The sequence below is a fragment of the Chiloscyllium punctatum genome, chromosome 9, assembly GCF_047496795.1.
Source record: "Chiloscyllium punctatum isolate Juve2018m chromosome 9, sChiPun1.3, whole genome shotgun sequence".
NCBI classification, from domain to species: domain Eukaryota; kingdom Metazoa; phylum Chordata; class Chondrichthyes; order Orectolobiformes; family Hemiscylliidae; genus Chiloscyllium; species Chiloscyllium punctatum.
In genome coordinates, this window is record NC_092747.1 from 61281316 (window position 1) to 61302501 (window position 21186).

The 21186-nt window shown below is 39.2% G+C and overlaps 1 protein-coding gene and 1 pseudogene across 11 annotated transcripts in view; both read right to left on the reverse strand.

The window, feature by feature from the left end:
• The window catches only part of tenm4 (teneurin transmembrane protein 4), a 658797-nt gene that overhangs the window by 105529 nt on the left and 532082 nt on the right, over nt 1-21186 (reverse strand). For 10 of the 11 annotated variants that reach the window (XM_072577672.1, XM_072577680.1, XM_072577671.1 and 7 more), the window contains 2 exons: nt 19677-19823; nt 18256-18472 (listed from right to left, as the gene is read on the reverse strand). In XM_072577672.1, coding sequence (XP_072433773.1) covers nt 18256-18472; nt 19677-19823 — 364 coding nt within the window. The remainder of the gene's footprint in view (nt 1-18255; nt 18473-19676; nt 19824-21186) is intronic. The other variant, XM_072577676.1, reaches the window with a different exon arrangement.
• LOC140481711 (U6 spliceosomal RNA) lies at nt 12944-13040 on the reverse strand (annotated as a pseudogene).

The window sequence follows — 21186 nt, forward strand, 5'->3', positions numbered from 1 at the left end:
GATAGAGACTATATGAACAAAACTCTAAAAAAGGGGTTTGATCCACTCAAGTCTTTGATAAAAGGTGAAGACCACGAGCTGCATGGTCTACTCTGTGTCTATTGTGATAGAGTCAATCTAGAGAAATTAGATCAAGCGAGGGAAGAGGTTAAGTTCTTGAAGGACCATGACATTTTTGAACTGATTAATAGTAGCTGGAGTTCACCTATTGTGATGGTGCTGAAATCAGACATGCTGCAAAGATTTTGTATCAATTATTTAACAGTCAACATGGTCTCAAAAGTGGACTCAGTGTATTACAAGATTGCAGCACTGCATTGAAAGAATTGAACATTATTGAGCAAAAAAGCCAAAGAAATATTATCAGTTTCTGCAACTCTGGTTGAACTTCATCAGTGCAAAGTCAGGCCATTTGGAATGGGAAATACACTGGAAGAGTTTCAATGATCAACTATTAAAGAATTATGTAACTGCATGGTTCAAATGGTCAGTATGGTTGTTTTCAAACCTGGCAAGTTCATTTATATCCCTTGACTGAACTGTTTGATCAACTACACACAGCTAATTGGATAGAAATCTGGACAAATGTAAATTTGCAAAAGCGGAAGTGACTTTTTTGGTAACATAGTGAGGCATGGCTAACTGTATTTACAGAAGTGAAAATAAAGGACTGTTTTGGATTTCCCTGTGTGTAGGACACTACGCAAAAGTTTGAGATATTTTGATGACCGTATTTTATTGGAAGTTTGTACTAAATTTCAGCATTGTCTTGGCTCCTTTAATGAATCTGTTAGAGAAAGGCATAACATTTGGATAGACACAAGGCTGTCAGAATGTCTTTGACAACTTGAAAGCAATTCACCATGTTAGCAGTGCTGAATAATGAGAAGCCATTCAAACTGGCTGTTGAAGACAGTGGCAATAGTTTCATGACATTTCACTACATGATGTTGAGATGTTATTGAATGGTCTGTCAATTTTTTTTCAAAGAAATTGATGACATGTCAACAGAAAATACTTGACAGTGGAAAAGGAGCCACTAAGTCTTGCATTAGATCAACAACATTTTAAACTATGCATCAACAACAATGTGGTAGAAATCATTACTTATGGATCATATCACAATCCTTTGAATTATTTTGGGATAAAAAACTCTGGGTTTTTAGTGGTACTCATTTTTCTTTGGGAGGAGGACATGTCATGAAATGTGTTTAAATATATAATCATTTTTAATAGATTGGATTACAAATTAGCGGCATATGGGTGTTGGTCTATTATTGTGGGGGGATGTAATCATGAAGTAGGTCAGTCTTTCCATAATGATGATCTTAAAACAGAGTGTGCCACCTGAAATATTAATAGAAGTTTGCTTGAACTATGGGGGTTTACAATCAGAGAGAGAAAATATCAAGCCATCAGCTCTGCAGAAACTAGGATTTTAGTGATTGTAATGAGGTCAGCTAGTTGTCTAGCATAGAATATGAATTGTCTAATTGGGGGTATTAATCTGATCTAATAGGGGAGACCTGACTACAGTCAGAAGCAAGTATAGACTCTCTTAGTAAAGGAGATTGTTTAGTGCAGTCAAACAATTGAGTTTCCTCAATGAAAGAGTGTAATTCATGAAAATTCCAGATCAGAGGTGTTTGGTTAGAAAATTACATAGCTTATTAAAACTGAGAAACGTGAAGATTTCAATTGTCTGAGTCAAAGAAAGAGTTCCTAACTCACATGACTGAAATTGAGAAGAAGAAGTTAATTCAATCCTCCTGATTAGATGGGAAAAGGATATTTTTCTGGTTTTCAGTAACTGTAAAATGATGGTGTTGATGAGATGGTGAGATTTTGTTCTGCCATGTGTTTTGAAATACTTCAATCTATGTTATATAGCTCAGTTTGTTTTATTTTCATTTTGTTTCCTTTGTATAATAAATTTCTGTTTTATTGTTAAAACCAAATCTGCAGTCTTGAGTGTTTGTGTATTGGTAAAAGATTATCAATGTTAAGAAAAATACTAAATATGATCTATGAAACTAGATTTCATTCTGGGATCTGACTTGACCTATTAGTAATATAGTTGGAATCCACACCAATTTGATATGAAATTATATGCTTTTTAGGAAGTGCTGAAAGCAACAATTAGTTTGCTCACTAAGTGGTGCATATAAAGTGAATTACAAGTATAAGCTTTGAAGATCATTATATACAGATTGATGGTCAAGGACAATTGGCACTATTACCTGTAAAACTTAAAAATAAGGAAGAACATTTTGATGACTGATCACAATTTTCTTCATGAGAAACATAGGTGATGGTCAAAAGCTATAATGACAGGATCACCAAGGTTGAAAACTAAAAAGAAACAATTCATACTTATATTACATCTACTTTGAGCTCAAGATTTCCAAAGTGAGTTACTGTCAATGAATTACTTTTGAAGTTTCATTGTGACACTTATGAAATGGGTGAAATGCAACAGCCAATTTCCACAGAGTATAGGTAATAAGCAAAGTGAAAAAAAGACTATATTAAATGAGGGACCTATGTTGAGTAGGAAATTGAGCGAATTACCCTATTCTCCTTTGAATAGTGCTGTAGGGATATTTTCCATTCATTTGAGAGATCAAATGAAGCTTAGGCTTAATGCATCACCTGAAGGATAATACTTATGACAGTGTGGCACTCTTTCAGAGGTGCAATATCTGCCGAACTTACATACTAGAGCCTCTGGAGTGCTACGTGAATATATTGTCTTTCAAGTCAGAAATAAATCTGTTTCCACTGAGCTAAGACTGACATCTTGTAGTGAAAAATACATAAATCAGGATATAGTGGTAACAAAACTGAATTTATTATTTCATAATTAAGCTTCTGTTCATTCCAAATTATATTTTATGAGATTCTGAACATTTACGTTTCAGTAGAATATAATTTACTTTGCTGTCATACATAAAGTTTATGCAGTAAATGTACTATAGGTTCTGACTGAGGAACAACTGCAGCATAAAATGTACACTTTTCAAGCCATCAATAATCCTAAAATAAATAGGGTAAAAAGGAAAACTATACAAATAATGACGACTACCAGAAAGACCTACTGTCTTTCTTAAATGGTGCATCATAAGCTCAAGTTCTTGGGCTACTTATCAAAAAACTGAAGGAACTATGGATGCTGGAAATCAGAAACAAAAACAAACAGAAATTGTTGGAAAATCTCAGCAGGTCTGGCAGCTTCTGAGGAGAGAAAACAGTTAATGTTTCAGGTCCAGTGATCCTTCTTCAGTTGTACTGAATTTTTCCAGCAATTTCTGTTTTTGTTTTTGTTTCTGATTTCCAGCATCCACAGTTTTGTGTATTTGACTCCTCCCATATGATGGACTATGTCACTATAGTAAGTCCCTCCATCTAGTGGCCTTGTAGCCTAGCCAAGAGTCTTTGAAGCTTGATAAGATCAAGGGTAGACAGATATCAGTAAGTTAGGAACAAAAACAAAAACAGAAATTGCTGGAAAATATCAGTGTATATGGCAGCATCTGTGGAGAGAAAACAGTTAATGTTTCGGGTCCACTGACCTTTCTTCAGTTCTACTGAGCTTTCCAGCAATTTCTGTTTTTGTCTTTGTTCCTAAGCTACTTATGCCTGTCTACCCTTGATCTTATCAAACTTCAAAGGTTCTTGGCTAGGCTACCAGGCTGCTAGATGGAGTGTCTTACTGTAGTCAGATAGTCTATCATATGGGAAGAGCCAACACACCACAGCATGTCATATTGTAAATAAACTTCCTGTCAAACATTTGTGTCTGGAACTGATGACAGTCCAGGAAAAGATCAAGAATGTTCCAACTGAAGGAAACTTCTTGCCAGAAAAGAAACTGAAGACTTTAAAGAAGTCCAAGAAAATGTACACAAATGATTAACAGTGCTGCCAGCATGCAATCCTTTCATCTAGGAATGTTTTTGGTTCTCCAAAGAAGACTGCAAATATTTAAATCTTTGAGTGCTTTCTGATTTTTGCTACATTTTGGACTGATTGCAGCAAATTAACAACTTCCTGCTGTTCTTTGATCAGTTCTGGAGAGGGTTGGTGAGGGCAGTGCCATGGATGTTGAGTACCTATATATGAACTGTAAAACAGCACATGGGATTAAAGAGGCAACTTCAGTATGGACATAAAAACTTCTAAGGAACAGAAAGCAGAAAGTAAAGGTGTTTCTCCAGATTGAAATAAAATATACAGGGGGTTTGCAAAAGGACTTCAGATTTTTAAGTATTTTAACGACTTATAATTGGGCATATGTCGGAATTTCAAAGGTTTCATAGCCCGAAAATTTAGAAAATTTGGTAAAGAAGGAGTAGGATAGGAATGGTTGATTAGTCCAATGGGTAGACTCATTGCAGAATGCAATTTAACAGAAAGTAGTATGTGGTGGCTTATTATGACAGGAAGAATGACAAGAGGCAATTTCAACTAAACGAAGTGATTTTATAAGTGGGGCAGGCACAATGAAAGCTGGGGTGAACATATCTAAATCTTTGAAGATGGTAAAGCAACTTGGGAAGACTGTTTTAAAGAATAGCATCAGTTATAGAGGAATTGTGGAGAAAAACAAGGAAATGACATTAAATTGGTTAGGGCATAGCAGAAGTACTGCATTCATTTCTGGGCATCACACTTCAAATTAATGGCAAGACCTTAGAGAGTACACAAAATCATAGAATCACATAAGTATTATGGCATAGAAGGAATCTGTTCAGTCCATCCACCTGCACTGATTTGTTAAATAAGCATCATTACCTGATGCCAATCTCTCGCTTTATCTCCCTGTTGGGCACATTATTTTTATCCAAATAATTATCAAATGCTCTCTTGAATGCCTCAGTTGAACCTGCCTCCACTATGCTACCAGGCAGTTAATACCGTATTCTAAGTACTCGCTGAGTAAAAAAAATTCTTCCCCATTTCACCTTTTTTTTTGGAAATAACTTTAAATCTATGTCCTCTTGTTCTTGTTCCTTTTATGAGAGGGAACAGTTTCTCCATAAAAATTCACCCAGCCCACGCATGATTTTGAAAACCTCTGTCAGAACTCCTTTTAGCCTTTTACTCTCCAGGAGAATAAATCCCCACATCTTCAAGCAATCCTCACAACTGAAGTTGCTCATCCCTGGAACCATTCTTGAAAACCACTTCTGTAATCCTTCCAATGCATCCACATCCCTCCTATACTGCGGAGCCCAGAACTGTACATGATACTCCAACTGAGATCTAACTAATGTCCAAAACAAGTTCAATGTCATCTTATTGCTGTTGTACTGTATGCCCCTATTAATAAAGTGAAGGAGACTGTATGCTTTATTAACATATCTCTCCACTTGTCTTTCACAGTTCCCTCTGCTCCTGCACACTCTTCACCGTAGAATGATAGATGCTATGTGTAACAGGCATCTGGAATGTCATTAGTGATGAGCAACTTACGTGGATAGATTGGGGAAGCGGGTGTCATTCTTCGTAGAACAGAAGAGTTAACATGACATGAGATGTTCAAAATTATAAATAGCTTTGAGTGAAAAATTAAGAAGAACTGTTTCTAGTAGTGGAATAATCAGTAATCATTTGGCAAACAAAACAGAGGTGACATGAGAAAACCTGTGTGTTGTTATTTGGAATGCACTGTCGCAGAGGGAAAAACAGTAAAAAAAAATGGTATTACCAGCCTCATACAAACCCAGTGCAACTTTTAACTGAATCTGCATCACTATACATTCGACTATCAACTAAATCGGAAAATTAGGGTCAGGTAAGGGGCTATTCACTGATGATTGCACAATATTCTACTCCATTTGTAATTCATCAGATAACGAAGCAATCCAGGACTATATGGAACAAAGTAAAAACAATGACTGCAGATGCTGAAAATCAAATACTGGATTAGTGGTGCTGGAAGAGCACAGCAGTTCAGGCAGCATCCAACGAGCAGCGAAATCAACGTTTCGGGCAAAAGCCCTTCATCAGGAACAAGACCTAGCCAACGTTCAGGTTTGGATGATAAGTGTTAAATAGCATTTGCACCTTCCAAGTGCGGTTAATTACTATCTCAAATAGCAGAGAATCTAACCATGATTTGGAGATGCCAGTGTTGAACTGGGGTGTACAAAGTTAAAAATCACACAAGCTGAAAATGTGTTGCTGGAAAAGTGCAGCAGGTCAGGCTGCATCCAAGGAACAGGAGAATCGATGTTTCGGGCATAAGCCCTTCTTCACTTGAAATGCTATAGCATACAAGGCTATGGCCAAGTGCTAGGAAATGAAATTAGAATAGATAGAAGTTTGATGATTGGAACAGATACAATGGCCAGAAAAAAAGCTTTTTTCTGTTTAAAAATAGAATTCTTCAATATTTCAGAGTTTTAATATGTTACTGCACCATGGGTATTACGGCTATTGTATGAGTCTCCCACTGCACACTGTGACTATTCCTCATCTTTTGTAGTTTAATTTTAGCCACTATTACAAAACACATTTTTTGTTGCATAGAAATATATGCGTTTTGGTGGGTCAGATCAGAATGAAAAACTTGAGTAGTTTCGAGTAGAACCTTGGGAAATAACTAATGCCAACTTCTGTAGCATCTTCAAAGGAACACATCCTTTAGGTTTGTGTCATAGCTGTAATAAGGACAAGTTGTATTTAAAAGGCCATGATATTTTAGTTGTGATAGTGCTGTTCATTCAAAGATAAATGTAATTGTTCTCACTAGTATTAAAAATCACACAACACCAGATTATAGTCCAACAAGTTTAATTGGAAGCACTAGCTTTCGGAGCGACGCTCCTTCATCGGGTGTTTATGGAGGACACAATTGTAAGGCACAGAAAGCAAAAGTTTACATGTGATGTAACTGAAATTATATATTGAAAAATATCTTGATTGTTTGTTGAGTATTTCATCTGTTCAAATACCATGATAGTTTCACTTCTTTCATGTGTAAAGGTATTCAGGAAACCTTCTTTTGCAGCATTCATAACATGCACCATCTGGAAGAACAAGGGCAGCGGGTACATAGAAACACTTTCATTTACGAATCACATACCATCCTGACTTGGAAATTTATCACCATTCCCTAATGGAATAAAATCCTGGAACTACCTACAAACTGCACTGTGAGAGTACCTTGACCACACAGACTGCAGAGATTCAAGAAGAAATCTCATCAGCACTTTCTCAAGGACAGCTAAAAATGAGGAATGAGTACTCGCCAAGGCAATGATGCCCACATTCAAATAATTACTAAGAAAAGAGGAAAACACTGGCATTCGCTAAACAAGTAGTTGTTATTCTGATTGAAAACCCCATTTCAAAAGAATATGACTGGACTCAAAACATCAACCTTGTGCCAACTGTACTTTAATGAAGTAAGATTAAATAGTTAAAGAGAGTGCTGCCAACGTTATATGATTGACTGCGGGGAGGTCTAAATTTTGTTTTATGATCTGTATAAGATACCATGATTGGAGTAAAAATCAACAGAGAGAAAATGTAGGGCAGTGGAAATACTCACAGGTAGCGGCATATAAATCTGTGTATTGCACCCATAGTTCTAAATATGCTCAGTTACAACATTCAAATGTATAAAATGTCAAGCAGAGAATGGGAATAGACAGATATCTTCTTCCAGCTAAAATGTGCCTTATGGCTGATTTGCAAATCAGTAGTGTTGGCAGGAAACTGTTAAAAACTAAATCATTGTTGGAATCCCAAGTTAGCTAAAGGTGAAAAAATATTTTAAAAGAGAAAGGTGAATAAACTAATTTATAGATTAAGTTATACTACAATTTCAGACAATTATGCCTTTTATGCCTGACAATTAAGCAGAAAATATGACTTACCCTCGAATTACAAATAGAGATAACCTGCAGTTAGAATTCAAAGTTTAGCTATCATATCAAATAACCAGATATTGGAAATGATATTGGATACTGATACCAAGATATTGGAAAATGCAAGATCCCAGTCCACTGCTCTGTCTTTTTATCAATTATTCTAAATGCTGCGATTGAAATAAACAGAAAACTCTCTAACTGACCCTTGCAGAAATATATCACTGTTCTGTGTACATTGTATGCATCAAAAGTTTCTCAGCTCACTTCAAACAACATTTGAGAATTTACAATTTGTTTTGTAGGTTATACACCTTCTAACCTTTTTTTGCCCAAAATGTTAGCCTGGGTCTCTGGATGATTAATCCAGTGACAATGCCACTCTCCCAATATCTCGCTAGGAATCAAGGTAGCTCTGGGAATCCGAGTTGGTCAGGAACATTAAAATGATAATCTATCTCAGGAGATGGTCACAGAGATACCCAAAAAGGGAAGAATCATGAACAGACCATGTGAAGATAAGGGAAGAGGAAATTGGAAGCAAAATCACTGAAATTTTCTAGTTCGGGACAAGTTAAAGAATTTGAATTGCTCCAAGTATAGGAAAATGAAATGAGGGAAGGAGCATGAGGAGGACTGGAATAATGAATAATACCTCTCCCATAAAAAAGGCTGACATAGATAGGACCCATAACAACACATTTGGAAGTCAGTGAGGGTGAAGGAGAAGTTGATCAGAGTCAGAACAAGTTCCGGCAGGTAGAGCAGATACCGGTAGATGGGGATTGGATGGGCCTTGATTCAAGAAAGAGGTGAAGAGCTCTGAAATGATCCTAATGGGGACAAGTTGTTGGAGGATGGTACAGATACTTCTGGTAGAAGGCAATGATTGTATTCCTGTGCAACCTCGTGTGATAGAAAATTGCACTGTCGAAGATCACCATAGAAAAGCGTGACACCTGGGCAGTTGAAAGTTTGCGCTATCCAAATAGCGTCCACTATATGTCAATCATGTTATAGTCAGTTCGCCTTCACAAAACGCATGCTATACCAGAAATAGCTGTACATTCAAGATTGGATTGTGAAAGCAATGTAGAATATTAGAAGAGTTGCAGAACTGGATGGGAAGATACCAGATAAGAAGAGGAAAAATAAACATGAGATAGGAAGAAATAGATTTTATGGGGATAGGAATGGGGAGATACAATGGTTTGAACTGAGTCAGTCTTGTCTTTGCTTTATTCCTTTCTCCATTTCTTATCTGCTAAAACAGTACAGTGTCTGTCCCCATCGCTTCAGGGCATAAACCACATCTAGGAAGTTGTTGCAGGTTTGCTCGCTGAGCTGAAAGGTTCATTTCCAGATATTTCATGATTCTACTAGGTAACGTCTTCAGTGGGCCTCAGGCGAAGCAATGCTGAAAATTCCTGCTTTCAATTTATATGTTTGGGTTTCTTTGGGTTGGTGATGGCATTTCCTGTGGTGATGTGATTTCCTGTGGTGAAGTCACTTCCTGTTCCTTTACTCGGGGGGTGATAGATGAGGTCTAACTCGATGTGTTTGTTGATTGAGTTCCAGTTGGAATGCCATGCTTCTCGGAATTCTCATGCGTGACTTTGTTTGGCTTGTCCTGGGATGGACGTGTTGTCCCAGTCGAAGTGGTGTCCTTCCTCATCCATATGTGAGGATACTAGTGAGAAGAGGTCATGTCTTTTTGTGGCTCGTTGGTGTTCATGTATCCTGGTGGCTAGTTTTCTGCCTGTTTGTCCAATGTAGTGTTTGTTACAGTCCTTGCATGGTATTTTGTAAATGACATTAGTTTTGCTTGTTCTCGGTTTTGAGTCTTTCAAGTTCATTAACTGCTGTTTTAGTGTGTTGGTGGGTTTGTGGGCTACCATGATGCCAAGGGGCCTGAGTAGTCTGGCAGTCATTTCTGAGATGTCTTTGATGTAGGGGAGAGTGGCTAGGGTTTCTGTATGTGTTTTGTCTGCTTGTTTGGGTTTGTTGCTGAGAAAACATATACAGAATTCAAATTCGACCTTCCAAAATGAATTACATCACATTCATCCAGGTTGAACTCCATCTGCCACTTCTCAGCGCAGCTCTGCATCCTGTCAATGTCTTGCTGTAGCCTGCAACAGCCCTCGACACTATCTACAATACCAGTGACCTTTGTGTCATCTGCAAACTCACTAAGCCACCCTTCCACTTCCTCATCCAAGTCATTTATAAAAACTACAAAGAGCCGAGGCCCAAGAACAGATCCCTGCGGGACACCACTGGTCACCGATCTCCAGGTGGAATACTTTCCATCCACCGCCACTCATTGTCTTTTTTCAGCCAAATTTTCCTGTATCCCATACCTCCTAACTTTCTGAATGAGCCTACCATGGAGAGCCTTCAGAAAATGCCTTACTGAAATCTATATATACCATATCCACTGCTCAACCATTGTCAACTTGTCTTGTTACATCCTCAAATAACTCAATAAGACTTGTGAGGCATGAGCTGCCTCTCACAAAACCATGCTGACTATCTTTAATCAAACTATGGTTTTCCAAGTAATTATAATTCCGATCTCTCAGAATCCTTTCCAGTACTTTGCCTATCACAGATGCAAGACTGACTGGTCTGTAATTCATCGGGATTTCCATATTACTTTTCTTGAACAGAGGAAGAACATTCTTCTCCCTCAAATCATTTGGTACTATTCCCATGAAGAGTGAGGATGCAACGATCATCACCAGAGGCACAGCAGTCTCATTCCTCCCTTCATGTATTAACTTTGGAAAAATCTGGTCCAGCCTTGGGGACTTATCCATCTTGATGCTTTCCAGAATTTCCAGCACATCCACTTCCTTAATATCAATCAGTTCAAGCCTATTAACCTCTTCCATGGTGTTCTCACTATCAACAAGGTCCCTCGCTCCTCTGAATACTGAAGCAAAAGATCATTTAGGGCCTCCCCTACCCCTTTAGACTCCAGCCACAAGTTCCCTCCACTATCCCTGAAGGACCCTACCCTCTCTTTGATCATTCCCTTATTCCTCATGTTAAGTGTAGAATGTCTTTAGGTTTTCCCTAAGCCTTCCTGTCCCCTCCTACCTCTCCTCAGTCCAATTTTGATTTCTTTCCTAGCTACCCTGTATTCCTCGAAAGCTATGCCAGGTTCTTGTTTCCTCAACCTTAAGTAAGCTTCCTTCTTCCTCTTGAGGAGAAACTCCTCTTGTCATCCAAGGCTCCTTCACCTTACCATTCCTTGCCTGTCTCAGTGGGACAAAGTTATCCAACATTTGCAGCAAGTGCTCCTTAAACAGCCTCCACATTTCTGTTGTGCATTTCCCATAGAACAAGTGTTCCTAATTTGTACTCCATAGCTCCTGTCCAATTGCAGTATAATTTCCCCTCCTCCAATTAAATACCTCCCCACACTGTCTGTCCCTATGAGGCAATTGTGATCACTGTCACCATAATGCTCTCCCACCGAGAGATCTGATACCTGGCATGGCTCGTTGCCTCGCACCCATTCCAATATGGCCTCCCCCCTAGTTGGCATATCTATTTATTGAGTCAGGAATCCTCCCTGAACACACCTGACAAAATCGGCTCCAACCAGACCATCTGCACTAAGGAGGTTCCAATCAATATTGGGGAAGTTAAAGTCACCCTAACAACAACTCTGTTACCTCTGCCCCTTTCCAAGATCTGCTGTCCAATCTGTTCTTCCATCTCTCTGCTGCTCCTGGGGGGATCTATAGAAAACACCCAATAAGGTGACTGCTCCTTTCCTATTACTGACTTCCACCCATATTGACTCAGTAGACAAACCCTCCTCAGTAACCTCCTTTTCTGCAGCTGTGATGCACTCTCTAATTGACAATGCTATACCCCTTCCTCTTTTACCCCCTCCCTGTTCTTTTTAAAAGATCTAAACCCTGGAACATCCAGCAACCATTCCTGCCCCTGTGAAATCCATGTTTCTGTTATGGCCACAACATCATAGTTCCAAGTCCTGATCCATGCTCTAAGTTCATCACTTTTATTCCTGACACTCCTTGCATTGAAACGGACATACTTTAACCCATCCTTTTGCCCTATCAACTGTGTATCCTTCCTGACAGACTCTGCATTCTATTTCTGCCCGTTTAATAGCCATCCTCTCTTCTGATCTGTAACTCTGGTTCCCATCCCCCTGCTAAACTAGTTTAAACCCTCCTGAAGTGCTCTAGCAAATCTCCTGCCCAGGACATTGGTGCCCCTCTAGTTTAAGTGCAACACGTCCTTCATGCACTGGTCCCACCTTCCCCAGAAGGTACCCCAACGATCCACATATCTGAAGCTGTCCCTCCTGTACCAGCCCCTGTAGCCATGTGTTTAGCTGCACTTGCTCCCTGTTCCTCACCTCGCTAGCAAGTGATTACTACATTGCTCGTCCTGCTTTTTAGCTTCCAACCTAACTCCCTGCAATCACGTTTTAGATCCTCATCCCTTTTCCTAGTTATGTCATTGGTGCTATCATCCTCCTCATTCAGAAGCGTGTAAACTCGATCAGAAACATCCTGGGTCCTGGCGCCTTAGAGGCAACATACCTTCCGGGAGTCCTGTTCACGACACAGAATCTCCTGTCAGTTCCTCTGACTATTGAGTCTCGTACCACTAGCACTTTCCTATTCTTTTCCTTTCCCTTCTGAGCCACAGAGCCAGGCTCAATGCCATAGATCTGGCCACTATGGCTTTGCCCTGGTAGATACTCTCACCACCCTGCCCCGGCCATGCAACAGTATCCAAACCGATAATACTTATCATGGAGGGGATCCCTACATTGACTGCCTGTTGCCTTTCCATCCCTTGACTGTAACCCATCTACTTTTTCCCTTTATCTGAGGTGAGACCATCTCTCTGAGGGTTATCCCTCAGCACCTTGCAGTATCGCTTGGTTGCGCCTTTGTGTCGGCCAGTCATCTTGCTGGTTGAGAAAGAGTAAATGTAAAGTCTTTCTGCACCTTACTGTCTGTCTCTCAGTCTGTGTCCCACCCCATCCACTGAAACCCCCCACCTGCAGTGCAAGAAATATTGAATGCTTCACAAATTTGTGTGCCATCCTTATGCAGGGGCCATGTTAATCCTCTCTGTATCTTTTTAAATTCAGTACATGTACTATACTGTTAGACTGATTGGGAAAGAGGTCAAAGTGGACTGTTCAGTGTGCGATGAACTATAAGGCTGCAAGCAATGGAGGCAAGACCTACAACTACCGTCTTTAGCTTTTAAATTATAAAATCTTGTGTTGGTTTATCTCTTCTGTCCTCCACCTTATCACAAACCTTCCTATTTCTTCTTCATTCCACATTCCCCTTCTACCTGATTAAAAACTCTTAAAGCTTCTAATTTGTTTTCTATTGTGGGGTAAAGTTAAACATGCGAATCATTAACTCTTTCCTCTGATGGTGCCTGACCTGCTGAGCTTTTATTTTTATTTCAGATTTTCAACATCTGCAGGAGGTTTCTTTTACATTCATAGTTAGGAGTCCTGCCTTTTTTGGTACTCTATGATCTGGGGTTTTCTTTGAAGATTTTTGACTATGTGAGGCTGTTTTTTTAATCCCAGTCTGTGACTGACCTGAAGCTATTGGATAGGAGCATGACAGAGACTCATGAAAACCACCATAAATTAATAAGGCACCACATTTTGAGATTATACATACAGAAATGAATATTTTTAAATTGTATTCATATCGCAAAAGATATAATTAAGCATATAAATACCTGTTCTTTGTTTCCGCTACCATTATTTATCTGTTTGCAATAAATCTGAGTAGCCGTTTTAAAAAGTAGGCTATATCCTCCTAGAATGATTATTATTCCAGCATAAGAAATCATGAGGACATGCAATGCATTCTGGAACACAGCACTGGAAGTTCCTGAATTGGCCTCTGCTCACTATACATTTATCTAGATGCTTGGGAAGTAACCACATTTACTGCGTTGTCAGAGTGAATGCTCACTTTTGGCAGTGGTCTATAATGGTGAACCAGAGGAAATTATGTTGTGCAAAATTCACAGAATGTACTGAGATTTAAAGTGACTTGATAAGCTAACAAAATCAACACAGATAATTCATAGCATGCTTAACATGATGACCCTTGCTACGTCTGGTTGCTGGCATTTCATAACAGCAACTATAATAAAAATTGTAGCTAAGGACTACAGAACAGTGGATAGTGGAGTGGGACTAATTGAGTTGCTTTGCTGAGAGCAGGCAAAGATGATGGGCCAAATGGCCTGCAATGTTGTAAAAGTCTAATATTTGACTTTAAAAATTTTATTGCCAGAACAAACTCAACGACAACCAAATTCATAGAATTTCATTTTATGTTTTGTAAAAATTAATATTTTTTTACATGAAGTCCATAACCTGCATGAGCGTGTTGACTCATGCCTGCAATGAGCAGATTGTGCACATTTACTCACAATATGGAAAATGTTTGTAATGCATCACATCCATCAGCACTGTTACAGTTCATGTCCCAAGTAAAAAAATTTTCTCAGAGTCACCAGCTCATTACAAAAATAGTGCTAGTTGGATTTCAAAAAATGAATCATCGCACACTGCAATGTCCTGTGAGATGTACATATTTCATAATACTCAGGCAGACTTTATTTGCATCTTTCTCTGATATGGCTTACTGACTATAAGCACAAAGTTTCTCTTTAATTATGAATTAAACATCAAAAATAAGCAACAAAAATGCTTCAGTAAGGCAAGTTGTAACTCACAAGAAACAAGAATAATAAGGTTTACAATCCATTTGCTCCACCTAGGAATGAACTAAATAATATTCTTATCCATTTAGACAATCCCAAAGACTTTCATGTATAATTTTACAGGAAAAATAAATACAAAGAACAATCTGGAAATACAGAGTTAATTTTAATTACCAGGGCAGATATGAAGGATGCACAGTTCCTTGTGTCACTGTTTGAAATGGCACTTTTGTTCTGAATGTTTGGATGGGATTTTTCATTCCCCACCATGCTGAGAAGACTGGCCAGTGGGTGTCACATCAATCAAATAAACCTTCAACCATGAGGTTCTCTCCCCTTAGGTGACGCAGTCAACATATCAGCAACAGGTTAGAAAAAATCAACTGCATTTTGTTACTGCCCTAGAATTTGAATTAATTTTGTCTTCCCAATTAACTTCTACCCAATTGAGAAACTTGACATTTTCAGAAACCCCAAAGCAAAAGGCAAATGTTTATTTGGAAATTGTACTTCTTCTGCCACTTATGCATAAGAACCTGCTGCTTTGTCCTTACAGCATTATGGCTCTAAAGGTTGCTCGCAGTCACTTGTGGCTGTCACATCTCCAAGGTCAGGCAACACTTCCAAGAGGTCTCAGGCAACCTGTCTCCCTGGGCCATCTTCAAGCCTGACTAGCACAGAGCACTTAAAAAGGCACTTATGGCTGTGTGGCAGTATTTAGTAAACATTGCAAAAAGTGGCTATTAATAGCACGGAACTGTGAAAGCAGTAAGGAGAAGAAAGGAAAATTATTGTGCTCAAGTCTAGAATGTGGGTGTGTGCTCCTATCAGGCAGTGGGGGTGGGGGTTGGGAAGAAGGGATGCTCCACTTAGCCCATGGGCTAAGCCCCAGTGTACATGGGCATTGTTGGTCTGTCCAATGTGCAGGGAGGTTTGTACAGGTCATTGTTCATACTGAAACAACATATGCCTGAGGTGTGATCTAGGAGATTGGTGAATTGCAGGGAATGGAGACAATTTTGTATTGTGGTTGGATAATTAGAACTTGGGGTGCGACCTTGTGATCTTGTTGGTTGCAGGGTGGGGGAACACGATCTGATCTAGGAACATCAGGGTACAAGAGGCTTTGAATAAGGGAGGCATATGGCTCAGCAGAAGCATGCTTTGGCCAACTGACAGGGCCTGCGGTTAATCAGCAGTCCACTGGATGGATAACCAGATGCAGCTGTCTTCAACTCTTACAATGCCAGATATCAATAATCCTCCATGGTCCACATTTCAATGAGATCACTTGAAGTTAGAGATTTAAAGTAATTTTCTCCTGATTGTCACCCCACGTTCTCTGAGGATGCACTAAGCAATGCAGTAAGGGAGCCAAAAGCAATTTAGAAACAACTCCATTAGCACGATCCAACCACCTAAAATGTGGCATGTTCTGGCACCTTAATTAGATGGCACTGCCACACTGCCATTCTTCTATTCATCTTGGTCCTCAGAAGAAATCAGAGGCTTCGACTGCTCCAATATCAAAAAAAAGACCAAGGCGTCTCTCAGCAGCAGCAGGAACAGGAGCAGCATGAGGCAGGATCAGCTATTGAACCAGCAGAAGCACCACAGTCTGCACAAGGTGGCCCATGTAGATGGCAAATGATGGCCCAAAAATATATCTATATGGTTCAAAGCAGCAATCTCCATATGACAGATTATCAATGTCAGTAATGCCTCAGATTATCCCGGGAAGCTGTCACCAACAGAAACAGTCAAAATGATAAAAGGACTGGACAAAATCCAGCCTCGTGCTGATACGTGGCAAGTAACAATCTTACTCCACAAGTGCCAGGCCATGACCATCTCCAAATGGAGAATCTCACCACTGCCCCTCGATGCTGACTGCAATGACCATCACTGAATCCCACAATCAACATCCCGGAGGTAACCATTGACCAGAAACTTAAATGGACTAGCCATATAACTACTGTGGCTGTAAGTACATATCAGTGGCTAGGAATACTGCAGCAAGTGACTCACCTCCTGATTCCTCAGGGTCTGTCCATCTTTTAGTAGACACAAGTAAAGGGTATGATGGAATACTCCACACTTGCCACAGCTCCAACAAACTCAAGAAGTTTGACACCATCTAGGACAAAGCAGCCCACTTGATTGGTACCACATTCACAAAGATTCATGTCTTTCCCTGCTGTGTTCCATCTACAAGATACTCTACAGAAATTCACCAAGGTTCCTTAGATGGCACCTTCCAAGCCCATGATACTTGGATCTAGAAGGACAAGGCAACAGAACACCACGACCTGCAATTTCCCCTCCAATTCACTCACCATCCTTTGGAATTATATTGTTGTTCCGTCATTGTCATTGGGTCAAGATCCTGGAACTCCCCCCTTTAATGGCATTGTATATTTACATAAAGGACGAGGATGACAGAGGTTCAAGAAGGCAGTTAACTATCTCCTTCTCAAATGCAATAAGGTATGGGAAATAAATGCTGGTCAAGCCAACAATGTGCACCACCCCAAGAGCAGGCCAGAGACCAGGAATACTGCAGTGAGTAATTCACCTGCCAATTCCCCAAAGCCTGTGCATCATCTACAAGGCCCAAGTCAGGAGTGTGATGAATGCTCTCCACTTGCCTGGATGGGTATAGTTCCATTCAAGACGTTTGATACCATTCAGGACAAAGCAGCCCACTTGATTGGCACCATATCCACAGAAAGGCATCCACTCCCACTAACACCGACGTTCAATAGCAGTAGTGTGTACTATCTACAAGATGTACTGCAGAAATTGACCAAAGATCCTCAGACAGCACCTTCCAAGCCCACGACACTTGCATCTAGAAGGACAGGGGTATCAGATACACAGGAACACCACCACCTTCAAGCTCCCTTTCAAACCACTTACCATCCTGACTTGATAATATATCAGCATTCCTTCACTGTCACTGGGTCAAAATCCTGGAATGCTCTCCCTCATGGCATTGTAGATCAACCCACAGCAGATGACTTGCAGCAGTTCAAGAAGGCAGCTCAGTACCATCTTCTCAAGGGCAACTAGGGATGGGCAATAAATGCTGGCCAGCTGGCAATGCCCACATCCCACAAATGAAAGAAAAGAGCCTAAAACTCAGATGATTGTATGACAAATCTCACTATTTGTTTCCTAATGCCAACTGAAAAATGGAAAATCCAGCCTTTGGCTTTAAACATAATTTAGCGATCACTCATGATTGCATGCAGGGTAAAGAGCAAGATATTATAGTGTTCAGAGCCAGGGCTATTTTCAATCATGACATAAAGACATAATTCAGTCCTAACTTTAATGCTACACATTATGATCTTATTCTTTTTCCACATTTATAAGAAAAAATGGCAAATACAATCATGCCATTTCTCCATCTCACCATTATGACATTGCAACAACTTCATTGGCTGGGAAGTCTCTACTGCTGAATGCATACGGAAACTTTCATTATAAATGTAGACAAAACTTCTAAATGGAAAAAGTTGGCAATAAGAGAGTGCAAATGTCAAATTTTAACATCGTTTACAATCACGCCACAGATGCATTTTGAAATACCTGAAATGAAAGCACTTACCCACTGTTGAAAGGGTTTTCACCAGGGATCACATGTGTGCTATCCTTGCGGATGAGGAATTTGACTCTGTCATAGAAGGATTGAAGATTTTGTTGTAAAGTTGGCATCTGTGTTTGCTGAATAACATCAAGAGGATCAGGTGATCCAAGACACAGAGGATTATCGTGACATAAAGGCTGAAGACAGCAGTCAGGGTCCATGCAATCTATTAAGCCATCTGGGAGAGAAAGAACCAAATTATCTGTCACAAATTAATTAATATTCTTTAAAAAAGATGACTTGGGCCTATTAATACTGGAAGGCATAAACTCTTCTTTCTAATTCACTGAGAGAGGGTTTATTCCTTCCAATTAAACATCAGACATCAACATCTCCATATATGTGTCATGATCCACTCTTTAAATATCTGAAGGAGGCCTCCATCACCAAATAATGTACAAAGAATAAACTTGGAGAATATGACATTTGGATTTGTTAGCAAAAAGGGAAGAACTTAAAAAGTGATTAAGTTGGGGATAAATTCAGGTTTTGGCTTACATTTCACCTTACCAATCATATTCTTGACTACCCCAAGTTCAAACAGATTGGACAATGTACATTCATGCTGATGGGAATACAAACTAAAGACAGGAAACAGAAAATATCCTCGGGCTTTTCTACTATCACAAATTGTAAATGGAGGAAGTGGAAGAGAAAACAGGGATGTGCAGACAGTGTAATGATTAAAACCTACATGTTTCAAGTTACAGAAATGGAAAATGAAGTTGGAAAAGTTTATATGGAGATTTGCAGTGTTGTGAAAGAACCAAGGCTGAAAGGTAACTCCTGCCTAACATGGACACTTAGGGTCTATACAACTGGGTTACTGGGAGATACTAACTTAAATACAAATTAATGCTCCTAAGTTTTGAAACTGTGATTAATTCACCTCAGAGAATTTCTTTAAGCTGTATATCAGAAGGATAGAATACCCATCAAATGTTATTATTGAAACTTGATTGAGAGGTACGCTGACAAATTATCAAAAACCTTTTGGCAAAGATTTAGTTCAAAACAAAAGCTCTGATGTTACATATAGACTTCTCTCAAAGTATCAGAGCTTACTAAATGCAGCTAAACTTATAAAACTGCTCCTGACATGCACACTAAAAAAAAACTTATTTATCTCCATTGGAAAAAGATTCCATATTGCAGTCTGCAATGTTGACAAAAAAATCAAGTAAGAACTATATGCAGAATTCTTGAGGAGTGAAGCATTTTCAAATATTGGCCAAGTGGGGTCTGGTTAAACTTTGCAGTTGCATTCACATAAATATTCATGAATAATAAATCAATATGATCATGATTATTTAAACAGGAACTACATGTTGATCTACACCTTTGGCCTCTTGTTGAACTGTCAAATGCACATAGTTTCTTACCTCCATCATTATCTTTTCCATCACCACAAGCAGTTTCCATGGAGGTGTCACATCCAGCACCCCTCCAGCCCAGCTGACACATACAATGCCAACCATTCTGATCCAGTGTGCATCGCCCATTTCCATTACATAGACCTGGGCAACCTTCTGTCAATAGAAACAAGTTTCAACATTCATATTTTTACTTTTTTGTTTTAAGTCGTCACAGTTCAGTATAGGACATATTGGGGTTGATCTTGAGTATGCGAACTACTGTAATATGAATGATAACAAAACAATAGCCTGATTTATATCTCTCCTGCTTCCATTGAAGTCAATGAAAATAAAGCTTGGGAGTGATATAAAATGTCAAGATCTACTATATTGTTTTCTACATTCAGTTTTCAACATATACAAAACCAAAATCTGAAAACTATTTTTCTCTACATTAAACTGTTCATGAAGTAAAGCTACCTTGGTGAACCGTTACAAAGTAATTTATTATCTGCTTCAAGGCGCCATGTTTTTGATTTATTTTTTATTCTTGCATGGGAATTGGGTGTCACAGGCAACGCCAGCATTGGTTGCTATCCTTAACTTGCTCAGCCATTTGAAAGGGTAGTTCAGAGTTTATCACATTGTGATGGGTGTGAAGTTACATGTGGGCCAGACTAGGTTAGGATGATTTCATTCTCTAAAGCTTATTTGTAAACCAGATGGGTTTTATGGGAATTGTTTATCATTAGACCAACTTTAAATTCCAGATATCATTGAAATCAAGTTTCACCATCTGCAATCTATGGGGTTCAAAGCCATATCCCCAGAATTTTAACCTGGACCTCTGGATTACTGGCCCAATGACATTAAAGCTATGTCACCATCTTCTCCTTGTCTACAAACCTTTTGAAAGGGAAATTCTGCAAGCTGAAAAGTAACTCTTCCCAGTAAACTTAAATCTTTCATTGGATACATCCACTAATTTAAAGTCATAAATACCTGACCAACAGATTTTTTCATTGTTACTGACAATTTTTTCAGACATTAGCAAGTTGGGGAGACTGCACACATTCCATTCGTGGTAACAGCTTGTTTTTTTTGGACATCCACACATATTGATATTTTCTTCCTCGAATATATGTTCCTATAGCTCCTTTAACCTTTGAAAATGCATTTATTCACACATATCCATACTGAATTAGTGGTCTATCAATTCCACTAGTTCATTGCATTTCTTTGAAATCATATACAATACTTCTCATTACTTGGTAAATCTCCAACCATTTACAAATTAATTTTAAATTGGGGGGGTGTTCAGAACATACCACTCTCTTTGCCTTACCTTTGGGGACCATACATTCTGCCTAGACTCCAAGGCCTGGATAAGTCTTATGCAGCATATAGCCCCAGCATATTCAGCCTCTCCCTATTGTCCAAACCCTCCATTTCCAGAACCTTCCTTGTAGATCTCTTGTGCACCCTTTCAAGTTTAACACCATTTTTTTTGTGGGAAATAAAGTAGGGCTGAATTTAA